The sequence below is a fragment of the Peromyscus leucopus genome, chromosome 14 (assembly GCF_004664715.2).
Source record: "Peromyscus leucopus breed LL Stock chromosome 14, UCI_PerLeu_2.1, whole genome shotgun sequence".
Classification (NCBI taxonomy): Eukaryota; Metazoa; Chordata; class Mammalia; order Rodentia; family Cricetidae; genus Peromyscus; species Peromyscus leucopus.
Genome location: NC_051075.1, coordinates 24,610,137 through 24,627,275, shown reverse-complemented (window position 1 = coordinate 24,627,275; position 17,139 = coordinate 24,610,137). Strand labels below are relative to the sequence as shown.

General features: G+C 46.0%; 1 protein-coding gene across 1 annotated transcript; it reads right to left on the bottom strand.

The window, feature by feature from the left end:
- Positions 1 to 2,346: 2,346 nt before the first annotated feature.
- On the bottom strand, positions 2,347 to 4,055 carry LOC114693407 (fructose-bisphosphate aldolase A-like). Its single transcript, XM_037210553.1, has one exon. It carries the CDS (start codon positions 3,958 to 3,960, stop codon positions 2,866 to 2,868), a length of 1,095 nt encoding a protein of 364 aa, XP_037066448.1. The 5' UTR covers positions 3,961 to 4,055; the 3' UTR covers positions 2,347 to 2,865.
- Between the last annotated feature and the right edge of the window lie 13,084 nt (positions 4,056 to 17,139).

Genomic DNA, 17,139 nt, shown 5'->3' with positions numbered 1-17,139 from the left:
TTACTTCAAACAAGATCTGGGAATGTAGATTAATTAATAGCATGTACAAAGCCCTAGGTTTAATCCCCAGTACTGGATAAACCAGGCATGGTGGTACATGGCTATAATCCCAGCATTCAGGAGATGGAGACAGGAGAACCAGAAGTTCAAAGTCATTTTTGGTTACATTTTGGTTTTATGCTGAGGCTGAGCCCAATCTGGGAACATGAGTCTCTGTCTCAAAGAAGAGAGAGAGAGGAGAGAGACAGAGAGATAGAGAGACAGACAGAGACAGCGACAGAGAATAAAAGAAGAACCATTAAGTGGGTAGATTATATAAATAACAGCTATTTCAGATCCAGATGACTTTCCTTCCCCTTTCTGTAAATGCATATGCAATGCAGAAGAACAAAACAGCAATCACATGAGTTTCTGCACACTTTTCTATGGTCTTAATGCATGTGACTCCAAAATCCATACACTGACAGGGGACCCTCCATGGGTGGCTTTGAGAAGACCACCTTCGGCAGGTGGTGAGGTCATGAGGGCAAACCCCAGAGAACCTTCTGTCCTTCTCAAGCAAAGACATGGAAGGGAAGCACAGTCCTGGACCCAGAATGCAGACCCCTACTAGACACACAGCCTGCAGCAACTTTGACCCCGGACATCGCCTCTTGTAGAACTGAGAGAAATGGCTGTCTGTTCTTCATAGGCTACCTGGTTCCTGGTAACTTCGTTTCAGCAGCCCAGATGGGCCAAAGGAGGCTTCATTCCAGAACAGTGGCTTTTTTATTATCTTGTCATATTTCCTAACAAATGAACTAAGCATCTCAAATATCAATTTTCTCATGTTCCAGTCCTTCCCTGCTTTTCTTTTAAAAATTCATAAATCTCCGCTTCCCGCTGCTTGTGGTTGTTCTGGACTGAGCTCTTCTCTTGCTTGTAAATGATGTTTCAGCTCTCCTCTGCCATGTTTTGCTGGATAGGACATTAGAAACGCCTGTGGTGGCTACAACTCCAACCTTTCTGTCTTGGTGTCCCCCCTGCTGTCAAAGCCATGGAATCCCTGCTCCCCTGTGAGCCAGCTTGCATTGGGACCGTGTCTAAGTAGGACCCACCAGGTGCTATTTATTCCCTTTCTGTTTTCAGAATTCCTTAGTACCCATCTAAAGCAATGAAAGTCAGCTCTTCCTCAGCTCCCAGGGACAGAGTGGTTCCCACCACCTCTAAAGGCAGTCCTGTCCGATACTAAAATTCACCATAGAAGAAAGTCATATGTAGTTGTATCAAATACAATTCTCATTGTTTTATTAGTTACAGAATTAATTCCAAATGTATTAGCTGGGCATACTGGTACACACCCGTCATCCTAGCACTTGGAAGACAAAGGGGAGAAGACCTTGAATTCGGGCCCACCCTGGGCTATATAGGAAGACCCTGTTCTAAAAACCACATATATAGTAAATGTAATTTTAAAATTATATATATATAATCTGCAAGTGGCATTTTATCGTATTCTAAAAATTTGTAAAGCCAATAAAATTATGTAGGAAACATACTTTGTAAGTTTTCTAGAATGTTAGGAGGGAGTTACTGAGAAAATACAGGGAAGGTAGAAAATATTCATGGCTCTAGGGGCCAGGCATAACTAGGAACATTAGGATTTGGGCTCCCGCCAGAAGCTTTTGAAGCCCCCCTCTCCAGGGGTGAGTCCTCTTTTAAGTCAGGGGTTCCTATTCTGGTGTTACCTTTTCACCAATGAACCTTAATGAGACTGGGGTTCATAGAGATTTCAAGTCACCCACAGCATCAAGGTGTGCCTGTGTCTATAAATGACTGAACCCTGTCTTTTCCTGACACCTACTGAAGTTTTATCACATATTAATCACTGCTGTGTGCCAGGGCTCCACATTTCCCTGCATTCAGCAGCTCTAGACACCTACAAATATGTTTTGCTATAAATTACTGGCACCGTTTCTGTTGATATTCGGCATAATCAAACATTTGTAAGCATGCTGCCTTTTCAATCTGCTCAGCTGATGCACTTTACCTGATCTTTCATTAAAGCAATCAAAACACGTGCTGTGTCCTATCTAATGAATGTTGCATGTATGATTAAGTGCTTTCATTCATATTGCAAGTTTGATTTAATGTAATCTGCCTTTCAGACAGCCATTAGCCTAGCTCCTATGTGAATTCGATTAATTGGCTGAATTCTTCCAGATGTCCATTAAGCATTACAGGAATTTGTGGAAACAGCAGGGACTGTCTAGCACAGAACCAAACAATGAAATGTTATATTGCTGCCATGACTTACCAAAAGCTGGATTCATTTTCATTAATAAAACATCTGTACTCCTGCGCAGCTATGCATTGAGATGCGTTTATTTTGTATGTTTATTTCTCTTATGACGGTGAAAAGATAGTTACACCGAGGCACATTTGCTGATATGTAGACTCGAGGCTTGGCAGGGGATGACTGACAGAACAGCTCAATTTTCCAAGTTTACAGTAGGCCTAGACACAAGGATGGGAACTAAGAAACACCTGTTAGACGCAGACTTTAAAAACACACCGGGCTGAGCAGCGGGAAAGCTTTAAGGGGTATGAGAGACAGACTCTGAACAAGATTTGATCATCCCCCCAACTCCCATCGAGTCTCCGAGAGAAAGGGGCAGAGGTGGCTCTTTCTCCCCCTTATACAGTGGATTAGCAGTGGGGTAGAAGGGATGGCGGGGTCGGCATTCACAGACGACACCGCACACCGACATCGTGAGGGGCCCCAAGAGTGATTGACGGGGAGCGGGCCTGGAGGCCTCCTCCTCAAGAGCAAATGGGTACGCAGGGGCCTGGGCTGTTGGAGGGGCAGCCTTCGGCTGCCTCTGCTCAGTAGGCGTGGTTAGAGATGAAGAGGGATTGACTGGCTGCCTCCCCTGACTGACCACTTGGAGTGTACTTTCCTTGGCAAGCGAGGCTGTTGGCCAGGGCACGCTTAATGAATTCCTCCTGGGCAGCCTTCATGTTCTCCTTCTTCCCACCCCAGGCCTTCAGAGCAGAGGCTTGCAGGGCTCGGCCGTAGGAGAAAGTCAAGGCCCATGGCTTCAGCAGGGGGCACTTGTTGATAGCATTGAGGTTGATGGACGCCTCTTCCTCACTCTGCCCTCCAGACAGGAAAGTGACCCCAGGGACAGCAGGGGGCACTGTGCGACGCAGCGCTGTGACGGTTGCCATGGCAATCTCCTCATTGGAAAATTTCTGGGTGCAAGCGTGGCCTGGGGTGACCATGTTGGGCTTCAGCAAGGTGCCTTCCAGGTAGATATGGTGGTCGCTCAGAGCCTTGTAGACAGCAGCCAGCACCTTCTCGGTTACATACTGACAGCGCTTCAAGTCATGGTTCCCGTCAGGAAGGATTTCAGGCTCCACAATGGGTACAATGCCATTCTGCTGGCAGATGCTGGCATAACGGGCCAGGACATTGGCATTTTCCATGATGGCAAGGGCTGAAGGGCTGTGCTCCCCAATCTTCAGCACACAGCGCCACTTGGCAAAGTCGGCTCCATCCTTCTTGTACTGGGCACAGCGTTCAGCCAGGTCATCCAGCCCCTGGGTGGTGGTCTCGCCGTTGGTTCCGGCCAGGGGCACCACGCCCTTGTCTACCTTAATGCCCACAACCCCACCCTTGGCCTTGATAACTTGGGGGAAGAGACGTCCATCGTCTGCTTTCTGGTACAGGGTCTCGTGGAAGAGGATCACGCCCCCAATGCAGGGGTTCACACGGTCGTCGGCAGTCAGCAGCAGCTGGCGGTAGAAGCGTCGGTTCTCCTCGGTGTTCTCGGCGCCGATGGACTCCAGCCGCTTGGCGATGCTGCCGGTGGACTCATCTGCAGCCAAGATGCCCTTGCCCGGAGCCACAATTCGGTGAGCGATGTTGGACAGCTCCTTTTTCTGCTCCGGGGTCAGTGCTGGGTACTGATAGGGCATAGTGCCGTTGGCAGCATGTTCCTGGCACAGGCGAGAGAGTGGGTCGGCTGGGCGCCGTGGCAGGTGGGCGAGAGGCCTGCGGAGCGAACGTTGCTAGGGCCACCAGAACCTGGATCTGTGGCGTGTTCCGAGAGAACGCAGCCGTGTTCCGAGAGAACGCAGCCGTGTTCCGAGAGAACGCAGCCCACTCAGCTGGCGGGGATGGGGGGTGGGTGGGGGAATGGAGCAACTCACTAGGGAGACCCACCTGCCTCTGCCTCCCGAGTACTGGGACTAAAGATGTGCACCACCACCACCACCACCCCCCAGCTCAGGAGTTAATATCCAACAAGAAAAGTGACGGTTTCTAACCGAAAAATCATCTGCAATTAAAAGAATAACACAAAAATTACTTTTTGTGTTTCTTTTACAAGGATCAACCGATTAATTTTACTAACCGAAGCTAAAAATCTTGGGCTGGAGTTGAGCAGTTGAGAGCACTTAACTGCTGTCACAGAGGACCTGAGTTTGGTTCCCAGCACCCACATGGGGGGGGGGGGCTCACAACCACCTGTGACTCCCAACTCCAGGGCATCCAATACCCTCTTCTGGCCTCCTAGGATACTGTATACAATGGTGCACACACATACATACATACATACAAGCAGTCATACACATAAAATAAAGATAAGTAAGCCTCTTTTTTTAAGCTAAAAATCTAATGACATAACTTTATGAAATAATGTTTTCATAATTAAATATAATCCCTGCTGTAAAGGCACAGTATAGAAATTTAAGGCTAGAATACTTTGTATCCCTTCTTTTTAAAAACTTTTAGTGTGTGTGTGTGTGTGTGTGTGTGTGTGTGTGTGTGTGTGATTTATTAGACTGACTCCCTGCTCCGGTCCAGCTAGCTCACAGAAGAGGCTGAGAATCTAGAGTTCTCAGTCCACGAGACCGGCTACCTCAGCAGTTTTGGTCTGGTGTTGAAGGTGGAGGATTCCCGGAGAGCTGGTCTTCAGTCTACACAAGAAGTCACTTCTGATATCAGCAGAGGAACGCCACAGCGACAGAGCAAATGAACTTGCCAGCGAGAGTGAGGGCAAGCAGGCAAAAAGCAAAGCGTCCTTCTTCCAGGCCCCTTTGACTGAACTGGCACCGAAAGGTGCCGCACACATTCAGGGTTCCTCTGCTTCAAGTGATCTGATCAAGAAAATCTCTCACAGGAGTGCCCAAAGGTTTCTGTCTCCGTTGATTCCAGATGCCGTCAAGTTGATGATCAAGATTAGCCATCAAACTAAGATAGTCATATATTTAGAAGATATGTTCTTACTTGAGTAGAGTTCAGGTACTTCCTGAGCTATCTACTTATAGAATATTGTTCAGGGGTAAATATTTCTATGAATGAACATAAGTTTCCTGACATTGAGGGACTTGATTTCTTCATCACTTTATACTAAAAATACTGGCGGGTTGAAATACTCACAGCTACAGGAATGGCAGTGTTAGGCACACAGTAGTCGGTTCCAGGCATGGCGGTGTGGCCTGAGATCCCAGCAATCAGGAGGCTGATGCAGGAAGATCAGGAGTTTGTTGCCAGCCAGAGACATTGAATTTTTTTTAAATGTATTCAATAAAATATTTTCTGTTCTTTTGAGTTTTCATTGATTTGTTTTTTGAGCTAGGAGCCTTACTAGGCTGTCCAAGCTGGCCTTGCACTCTCAGCCTCAAATGATCCTGAGTAGCAAGCAGAGACAAGCTCACACCACCACCTGGCTTGTATGTTGGATGAATGAATTATTAGCCTAATACATTCTATGACCTCTGTTTCAGATTTCTCCTCAGAGGAAGCCTTAATTGCAAAGTCCTGGACAACCCAAGTGTTGCCTCCCTTGGGTTCACCACGAGAAGCAAAATCAGTCATTGTTTTAGCACTTCTGCGATTTCAGTGTTTCCTGTTGTTAGAAACTTTTTATTTTTAGGATCAGTCTTTGACAAGAAAATGTTTGGTGAGTTCCCAACAAAAGGATAAGATGTCTGCTTACCCAAGAACAAACTGGAAGAAATGGGGGTGGCTGAATGCCATCTCTTATAGTGCTTGTGATGGACGACTGGACCCCAAAGCTTTGACATTTGTAAGCCAGTATCACCAGATACGCCTACACTCACAACCAACACAAGGGGCAAGCGCTTCAGCTTCTTCGGAAGAAATGCTCCAAAGTTTCCTGAAACTTCAACTAATTAAAAAAGGAAATGCAGCCAGCGAAGCCCTGGTCATTTCTAATTTACAATATTGCTTTGCTTCCAAGGTAAATGTGGACAAGTCACAACTTCTTTTGATGCCTGAGGGATTGAAAAAATTAAATCAGCAGGATTGGCTATTGATGTTTTCTAGCAAATGTTTTGAAATCTCTGCCTTTCATCCATCTTATAGGGAACCAGGATTGCTTTCTGAGCCTTCAAAGATATTAATTCCTTTAATAAATCCTTACTTGGATGTTGAGAACTTCCAAGGGTTAGGTTTCTGTAGCAATCTCTCCATCAGGGGTGAATGTTGCCCGCAGGCAGATTCCCAATTTTTTTTTTTCCCAAATATCATCACTCTTGGTCTGAAACGGGGGTGAACCAACGTTAGAAGAGATTAAGCACACCTTCTGTCCAGTCTTTTCAGAAGACTTCCTGATTATATTCCTTGCAAAGCAAATTTTGAGACAGGCTGTTTGCCTTCCTGGGGGACCAGCACTTAATGAGATAATGCAGAGACACCAGCGGTCACTGTCCCACCCCTGATCTTTGACCCCTGCTCTAGCCAATGTCAAGAACATGGAGGGAGTGGGGGCTGGGGCTAGGAGGAGTGAGGGGGAGGAGCTGGGTAAAGATCATCAAAACACATTGTGTGCGTGTATGCTATTCTCAAAGAATTAATTTTAAAAAACATCATATTTTTAAAAACAAATGATGGAGAGTGAGAAATTCCTAAAATACAGTGGATAGGTGTCAAGAAAAGTAAAGTGCAGGGAACTGAAACAAAAATGTTCAGCCATAGTAATTAGTGTGCATGCCTGATGTGGAGGGAAAGTATCAGGGTGGTGGTGATTCTATAACAGCATCCATTCTTTAGTAGGCTTTATCTAAGACTTTTACAAAGACAGTAGAAATAAGAGGGTACCATCTTGCTCTCGAGCACAGCATGATGTCAGCATCTTTCATTAAAGGGGTCCATTGAGGACATTGGCCCAGCATGTTGTCCTAAGGCATTTGCTGTAAATTCCTGTTTAAGGAGGAAATATGAGTGTGTCTCTGTTGAAGAAGTGGACACCTTTTCTCTTTTTGTCCAGGCCTTTAAAAAGAAAAGAAGAAAAGAAAAGTGTTGTTGTTTGTAGCTACCACCCAGCTCCCAAAATAAATCACACATGAAGGTTTATTCTTACTTATAAAGACTCGGCCTTAGCTTGGCTTGTTTCTAGCCAGATTTTCTTAACTTTAAATTATTCCATCTATCTTTACCTCTGGGCTTTTCTTTTTCTATTCCTGTATATCTTTCTTTGTTTCTTACTCTGTAGCTTGCTGTGTAGCTGGGTGGCTGGACCCTGGAGTCCTCCTCCTTCTCTGGTTCCTTCTTTTCCCAGATTTCTCCTTCTATATATTCTCTCTACCTGCCAGCCTCACCTATCATTTCTCCTGCCTTGCTATTGGCCAGTTCTTTATTAGACCATCAGGTGTTTTACACAGGCACAGTAACACAGCTTCACAGAGTTAAACAAATGCAACATAAACAAAAGTAACACACCTTAAAATAATATCCCCCAACAGGGAAGGATATATAGACTGGCTTTGTGGGAAAGAAAGATGCTTGATGATGAATAACCAAGCTAGCATGGCTCTCCTGAACACTGAACTAAAGAGTGTCTGGGGACCTTTTAATTATAAAAACTGAGTGGCATGTGAACAGCTGATGGCATGATGACCAGTTCAGAGGACAGGATTAGAAGGATCTCATGGGTCAGGTAGAAAGCCTGCTACCAATTGGGGTTCTATTCTCTCTTCCATGATGAATCTTTAGCAATCGTTCTTTATGCTTTACTTTAGACTGGTATTTCCAAAAGTCAGATGTGCTAAGCAAATTAACCGTACAAAAATTACCAATATTGTCACATTACTAATGACTCCTGAACTATATATTTAGAGAAATATTTAATTATGCCAAATTTTATTTTAGAGAAATATTTCATTATGCCAATTTTTTTCTTATTAAGATACAATGATGCAAATTTCAAATTGAGGCTCCAGCTCCTGGCAGAGTGCTTGCTTAGCACACACAAAGCTCTAGGCTTGATTCCCAGCTCTGTAAAGGAAGGGAGGGGAAACACATGTGTAGAGATCAGAGGACAACTTCTAGAATTCAATTCTCACCTCTCACCTGGTCAAGGCAGGGTCTCTCTCTCTCTCTCTCTCTCTCTCTCTCTCTCTCTCTCTCTCACACACACACACACACACACACACACACAGGCAGGGTCTCTCACCTCCCACCCTGTTGAGGCAGGGTCTCTCTCTCTCTCTCTCTCTCTCTCTCTCTCTCTCTCTCTCACACACACACACACACACACACACACACACACACACACGCAGGGTCTCTCACCTCTCACCTTCTCTCTTGTTTTTGGCGCTATGCTCTGTACACCAGGCTAGCTGGCCAATGAGCTTCTGGTGTGATTCTCTCCTCTTTCTCTCCCATTTCACTGTAGAAGTGCTGAAATTACAGACCCACACCTACACTTCCTCTGACTTCCTTTATACATGGGTTCTGGAGATTGAACTCAGGTTATCAGTCTTGTGCAGCCAGTACTTTTACCACTTTCCTTTTAAGCCATCTTCCTGGACTTTTAAAACTTTTGTTTTGTTTTTTGGAGACAGGGTCTCACCGTGTAGCCTTGTTTGGTCTGAAGCTCTCTATGCAGCCCAAGGTGATCTTGAACTCAGACTGACTACCTCTACTCCTCAGTGCTGGTTTTAAAGGCATGCACCATCACATCTGGTGTTTATAATTACATTTTAATTTACTCTGTATATGTGCGTGCACATGCACATATACATACAACATGACATTGCACACTTGTAGAGGTCAGAGGACAAGTTGTGGGAGTTAATCTTTCCTTCCACTGTATGGATCCTAGGAACTGAACACAGCTCATCAGGTTTGGCAGCAAGTGTGTTTAGCCACTGAACTATCTAACTAGTCTAGGGCCCCAGATTTTTATAAGTTCTACAAGTAAATTTTAATTTCATTATCAAGAATAATTTTTGCCATAATAAAACCCATAATAATTGACTCAATGTTTAAAAAAATAAAAAGCTACCATCCTTCATAATAGACCACTGGGAAGAATTCTAGTTTCACTCACTATTTGCCTCGAGAGCTTATGATTCTCCAAGTGTGAAGACAATTCTAAGCATAAAAAAAAAAAAAAAAAAAAACCCTCCACAGATGCAGCCAAGGTAGAGAACTACTGCCTCACGGGAATCTAAACACAAATTCCTACCACCATCGGAGACAACCTCTGTCGCTAACAGAAGAAATGAACTAGGACCAGTAAGTTCTCAGACTACTCCACAAACAGGGAGTCAATACAGAAGGGAGAGCTACTTCATAAACCAAAAGTTCAGCCCACTAAGAGCCCTGGAGTCTTGTGAATGAAGCAGGAAGGGTGGGCAGCTCCATGCTCTCCCATCCTATTCTCTCATAACAGAAATACTGAGGAACGTCAGAAACCGAAAATCTCAGGGCACAAACTGAAAACCAGCCAAAGGTTTACAGCATCCGAATGAATACCCGGTCAAGAAAGAGGCAGTTGGGACTAGTGGGAATTCTCACTGTTCTCCTCCTGGGTAATGCCTGCGTTGAAGTGGCAGCCACTTGCATTCCGAGTGCAGACCCTGGTGTCTGGTCCCTGAGGGAGAAGAGATTAACTTATTTGCAAATTGCTATGCATGTCTATTCCTACTACTCCGCAGCTCCCCAAAGGACTGATTCAAGGCATACCTCCGTTTTATCTAACTCTGAACTCCCTCAAGCCAAAACAGCAACACAGAGCTCGGGGCTGCACACGTGTAGTGCTAGCCACTGCAGAGGCTGAGACCAGAGAGCACTCATCAGTCCCAGGGCGGGACAAACAGAGGCTTCCAAGGCAAAGCAGCAACCCTCATACGCTGAGGGTAAGAGATGAAGAATATAACAGCTACTCTAAGGCTCAAGAAGAGAAACTAATGGTGATTCTTTGGCAAATCACCCACAGGGGCCGGTGAGATGGATCAGCCAGTAAAGAGGTACTTGTTCTCTAAACTCTACATGCATTCCTCCCCGTACACACAGAGAGAGAGAGAGAGAGAGAGAGGAGAGAGAGAGAGAGAGAGAGAGAGAGAGAGAGAGAGAGAGAGATTTAAAAAAGAAAAGAGCGCCTATGTTCACAAAGAGTCCTCAGAGGAATTTGGAAAGCCACACACGTGATGAGGACAGGCGCTCAGAAAAGACCTGAGAAGCATCAATGAACTTAAAGGTAGACTTGAGCCGGGCAGTGGTGGCACACGCCTTTGATCCCAGCACTTGGGAGGCAGAGGCAGGTGGATCTCTGTGAGTTCGAGGCCAGCCTGGTCTACAGAGTGAGTTCCAGGACAGCCAGGGCTACACAGAGAAACCTTGTGGCAAAAACACAAAAAAGCAAAACAACAACAACAACAACAAAAGGTAGGCTTGATTTGGTTTGGGGTGGGTTTCATGTAGCCCAGGTTGGTCTCAAATTCCCTGTGTAGTGGAGAATGACCTTGAACTTCTGATCCCCCTACTTTTGCTTCCCAAGTACCCAGATTAAAAGCATACATATCCTCCCCCCCCCCCTGGCTTTTTGTAGTAGTTGTTCTTTGAGGAAGGGTCTTGGTGTAGTATGGGCTAACCTCCAACTCATTCTGTAGCCAAGGTTGACCTCGAATACCTGGTCTCCCTGCCCCCACTTCCAGAGTGCTGGGACTGGAGGTGTACCACTATGACCAGCTAGAATCAGTGGTTCAAAAAGACCGATTAATTTGCATAATTACATCTGAGGAATGCTAATGAAGAGTGGAGAAACTGAAGGGCTTTGTGGATGCCATCAAGCAGATGACAGATTCTTTCTAAGAGTCCTGGCCCCAAACTTCTCAAGTATAATAAAGACAAAAGCCCATGACTAGATGACTTTGGTGATGAATTCAATGAAGCGTTTAATGAAGAATTAACACATGGACTGTCGATGTGACTCAGTGGCACAGCGATTCCTTAGCTGCACAAGCCATCCATCTGATTCCCAGCACTGCAAATAAATAAATAAATAAATAAATAAATAAATAAATAAAATCAGATTATAAAATTCTGTGTGTGACTCCAATTGCATAAAGTTATATAGACATATACTCTAGTACCAAAGACAACACAGAACAGTGAATTAAAACTACTGATTTGATGTGAAAGACGTAAGATACTTGAAATATTTTACTATAGTGTTATTTATGTGAGAAATAAAAACTACCTTAAAGCGTCATAGTTATCAGCTGAGTGTGATAACGAATCCTCGTGACCTCAGCATTCAGAAAGCTGAGGTAGGAGGGTCACAAGTTGAGGGACAGCCTGGGCTACTCAGCTAGCCTATGTCTCAAAAACAACAAAGCAGGGGCTGGGGTGTGATTTGATGGGTAAAGCATTCGCCACGCAAGCATGAGGACCAGGTCCTAAATGAGGCCGGATGCGGACATGCGCATCTGCAACCCCGGCATCCCTGCATCGACATGAGACAGGAGGAGCCCCAGAGGCTAGCCTGGGGTAAGCATGGGAAACAGGAGACTGTCAAACAAGGTGTGGAAGGAGAGACCTGGCGCCCAAGGCTGCCCTCTGACCTCCACACATGGGCACCGTGGATCGCATGCGCCTACACTGCCACATACACACACACACAGATACACACACCCCATATACAGACATACACATAGATACACACACAGAGACACACATAGAGACACACAGAGACACACAACCACACACATAGACACACACAGAGACACACAGCCACACACATAGACACACACAGAGACACACAACCACACATATACACACACAGAGAGACACACAGCCACACACAGAGACACGCAGCCACACACAGACACACACACACACAGACACACACACACAGACACACACACAGACACACACACCCCACATACAGACACACACACACACACCCCGCATACAGACACACACACAGACACACACACCCCACATACAGACACACAAACACACACAGACACACACTCCACATACAGACACAGAGAGACACAGACATAGACACACACACACACCAAACTTTTTGAAACCATAGTTATTGGGAGACATAAAGAGAATAAAATGAGTACAAGTTTTAGAGTGAACTCACAGCTAGTTACCGGGTCTACGACAATGATTTTCAACCTTTCTAACGCTGTGACCCTTTAATACAGTGCCTCGTGTGGTGGTGACCCCCAACCATAAGGTTATTTTGTTGCTGCTTCCTAATTACAATTTTGCTGCTGTTGTGAATTGCAATGTAAATGTCTGATATCTGATATGTGTAGCAGGAATCTTAAAAGTTCTTATTAATAAAATCAAACCTGAGGCGAGTTATTGGGGTCAAAGCTGGTAGATCAGAGAGACAGAACAAGCCACAGCTATCTCACCTTGCCGGATCCTCAGCTGGTCTTGTCTCCTCAGACCGGAGGCCTCTGAGTCCTCATCCGGAATGGGTCTCAGCTGAATTACTGCTCAAAAGCCTGAATGCTTTAACCAGCCCAAATCTTAACCAGCCAAATGCTTAACCAGCCAAATGCTTCTTGTTTCTGGTCCTCATGCCTTATATATATCTTTTTGCTTTCTACCACCACTCCCTGGGATTAAAGGCTGGCTTTCTGGGATTAAAGGCGTGTCACCATGCTGGCTATTTCCAATGTGGCCTTGAACTCACAGAGATCCAGAGGGATTTCTATCTCTGGAATGCTAGGATTAAAGGTGTGAGTGCCACCATTTTCTAGCCTTTGTATCTAGTGGCTGTCTGTTCTCTGACCCCAGATAAATTTATTAGAGTACACAATATTTTGGGGAACACAATACCACCACAGATATGTGACCCCAAAGGAGTCGCAACCCATAGGCTGAGAACCACTGGTCTAAGAAAAACACTTAACTATAGTTAAAATTTGCATTTCTCATATAAGTATTACAAAATAATTAAAACACATCTGAAGCAGGTGTGGTGGTGGCACATCTGTAATGACATCTGTAATGACAGCACTTGGGAGGTAGAGGGAAAGGCATCAGGAGTTCAAATCCAGCTTCAGTTACAGATCAGCTTCAAGGCCAGTCTGAGGAACATCAAATCCTGTCTCAAATAAAAAAGAAACCAAAGGGCTGGAGAGATGGCTCAGTGGTTAAGAGCACCGACTGCTCTTCCAGAGGACCTGAGTTTAATTCCCAGCACCCACATGGTGGCTCACACCCATCTCTAAGGGGATCTGATGCCCTCTTCTGTCATGCAGGCAGACATGCAAACAGAGCACTGTATACATAAAATCTTCATAAAAATTTATAAAAACTAGAGAGAGGAGACCAAGGTCAGCCAGCCGGCTTGCAGAGCAGACCTGACAAACAACTTGAATTTGATCTCTATGTTAAGTGGGAGGGAACTGACCCCACAGAGTTGCCCTCTGCCCCTCCACACGTCATACACACACGCAAACATTAAACCATTTTAATTAAAAAAGAAAAGAACTCCCATCCACACATCTATAAACATAGTAGCAGTGTATCAGTGTTGACTTAAAAAAACAAAAAGTAAACCAGGCATGGTGTTCTATGCCTGGATGTCCAGCATTAGGGGAAGAGGCAGGAAGATACTGGGTTCAAGACCCTCCTGGACTACATGACAAATGACAGGCCACTGCAGGCTGCATAGTAAGACGCTGTGTGAAAACACTGTGGTGGCTCACGGGTAGAGAACTTTCACACACGTGAAAGGACCAGGGTCGGTCTAGGCTAGAGGGCAGGAAACAGCTGCTGCCCCTGAGTCCGGGAGATACCGGAAGTTTAAGAGGAAGGGATCTGTTGGGATGTCAGTCAATACAGCAGGACAGCTGTGAGCCAATGCGGACCACAGATACAACCTCAGGAAATTCCACTGATCTCACTTAACGCCTAAGAGGCAAATTTTTACTTTTCCTTTTTTTTTTTTTTTTTTTAAATGGAGGAAAAAACCCAAGATACCAAAAGAGACCACTCGGTGTGAACTGGAGAGCACAGTAGTGTGGCAGGTCCTTGGATTTCTCTGTCATTTGTGTTTCCTGGTATCAACTGGCCTGCCAAGTCCCAAAGTCTTTTCCAACAAAATAAACAAGGAATGTGACCTATCCTGATCATGAGTGTTAACAGGATGCCGTATGGGATAATTGCATCCTGGGAAGCAAAACAGGCTAGGAAATATGACAGGTGGTGTCAGCTGGGCAGCATAAATGAACCCGCACAGCCCTAGTCAGAACACACACGTTTCTCCCTTTTCTGTTTATTACTCTAGCCCGCAGAAGTGAGTTGTTTCAGTGGTGGTTACAGGCACGGGCAAAACAGACACGAACCGGGGTGCTTGGACAGGCTCCATGTGAGAAAGAGGGTGCAGCCTCTTCCCCAGGACCTGCCGCCCCAGTCGCCCCACACCCACCATGTTGCACCGACCATCAACGACCTGGGCAATCGGAAGCTTCCGACTTGAAGTTGACAAATTGGTTGTGTTGTGTGTGCCCCGCTTATTGAGTGAAGAGACTTGAGGCTGTCAAGTTTTGTTTTAGTTTGTTTTGGTTTTTGGTCTTTTGAGACAGGGTTTCTCTGTATAGCTCTGGCTGTCCAGGAACTCACACTGTAGACCAGGCTGGCCTCGAACTCAGATCCGTCTATCTGCCTCCTGAGCGCTGGGATCAAAGGCGTGCGCTGCCACAGCCCCACTGAGGCTGCTAAGTCTCAACAGCAGGGGAATCTCCCCAGGGGGATGGCTGGGATTCCAGGCCATGGTCATTGCCATTGCCGAACTCACCGTCTCTACCACAGCAGGGTTTTGTGGAATCCTAGCAGGGTCGAACTCACCATCTCTACCACAGCAGGGTTTTGTGGAATCCTAGCAGGGTCGAACTCACCGTCTCTACCACAGCAGGGTTTTGTGGAATCCTAGCAGGGTCCTGCGGAAGCTGGAATGCTGTTGCTCTTCTTCTTCCCGTCGCCAGTTCGGCCAAACATTTCTGCAGGTGGGTGCGGAGGTCCACAGAAGCGCCTGCGCACACTAATCGCTCTGTCTGGAGAGGGAAGCCAGGCTGCTTTAATGCAGAGTAAGTGGTCGCGGGTCTAGAAGGAGGCACTCAGGACGGGTCTTCAGTTCCCTGACTGCGGGCTGAAGCAGGGATGGCTCTGCCCAGACAGCGTCCGACAGCTGCCAAAGTCATTTCTTAAGCATCATCTCGTCTGATCTTCAAACCATTTCTCTTCTGTACAGCCTATTACTGTGCCATGCTACCTGCCTCTCAGACGTCCGGTTCCCTTGCCTGTCTAATAAGGAGTCACTCCATTTTCTTAATACACTTGGTTCAAGGACTAAAAGGAGTGGAGTGAAGAGACCAGACCCATGAAAATGCACCCTCAGCCCTTTCTTTTCTTTTCTTCTTAAGAAAAGTTTTATTACATTGAGTTGTAGGTAGTGGAGGCAGGTGTACCACTGTGTGTGTGTGTATATGTGTGTGCGTGCGCGTGCGCGCGCGAGGTGGGAGGGGGGTGGGGAGGTGGTCAGAGGTCAACCTGAGGAAACTGGTTCTTTCCTCCCATCGGCTGGGTCCTAGGGATCAAACTCCCATCACTATCAGGTTCAGGGGCGAGCAACTTTGAACCATCTCACTACCCTTTCTTTACAGGCACTCACTCACTCTGTAGCCCAGGCTGTCCCGGAAATTATCACGGATCCCAGAGTAGCCTTAGAGTTGCAGCTAGCTTCCTGCTTCAGTCTTCCAGTTGCCGGGACTGCAGGCATGAGCCACCACACATGGCTCACCCATGGTCTTTGCAGCTCCTAGACATCACGTCTCAGCGGGTGGCCGAGGCTAACTCAGGGCTCTGGGAGCCAAGGAAACTCGGGGCCAGGAAAGTGATCCAGCCATGCCTCTATCCCCAAGTCTTGGTGGATGGCGCTGTTTACACGGTGACCTGCCACAGCTTAAAAGAGGTTTGCTCTGCCTTGATGTTCCCTCTTCAATGCTAGAGATCAAACTCAGGGTCTCCAGCATGCTAGCAAGTGCCCTCCTACACCCTACACCCCTCAGCCCTAAACTGGGGTTAATTTCAATTAATTCATCTATCTCTCTCTCTCTCTCTCTCTCTCTCTCTCTCTCTCTCTCTCTCTCTCTCTCTCTCTCCCTCTCTCTCTCTCTCCCTCTCCCTCTGCTCCCAGTCTTACCAGTCAGTGTCTTTAAGTTTTATTCTGGTTTTGTTTCCAAAACATTATATGGAGCTAAAAATAGTTCCACGTTAACTATGGCGTTGGAGAGAGATTATCTTTAAGGCGCTCACATAAACAGCCAGCCTCACATTGAAATTAGAACAAGTCACAGTAAAACAGAAATGATGGTTATTGATTGGGTTTTATTCTTAGCACCGGTTAAGGAACTATGTGCAAAGTGTAAAATCTTCACTTGTTGATTTCTAAGATTAAAATCAATACAACTGTCCATAATCCATAGCACTCAGCCTCTGCCTCCCCAGAGCAGATCAGACAAGAGTAATTAGATTTCTGCCTGACTAGCAGGAAGAGAAAATGGTTTCATTTGGGATCAAAACCGTCCTCTTAGACTGAATTACACTTTCCTTTGCTGACAACACTTAGCGATTGCTTCTGCGTTATATTTGGTCCAGACTATCAAAATGTTCTCCCGTGATCCTCAGTAGAAAGGGTGCCCGAGTTTAAAGTTTGATTCTGACTCTAAATTTTAAGGATTGTGCTTCCTGCTTCACTTCCTTCCCGAGTTCTCTTCCAGGCAGAAATTCAAAGGTGGTTCTGCCCCTCCCTGCATCCCTACAAGAGAAAGCTCAGCCTGTATGCAAGAGTCTTGGTTCACTGCATTTAC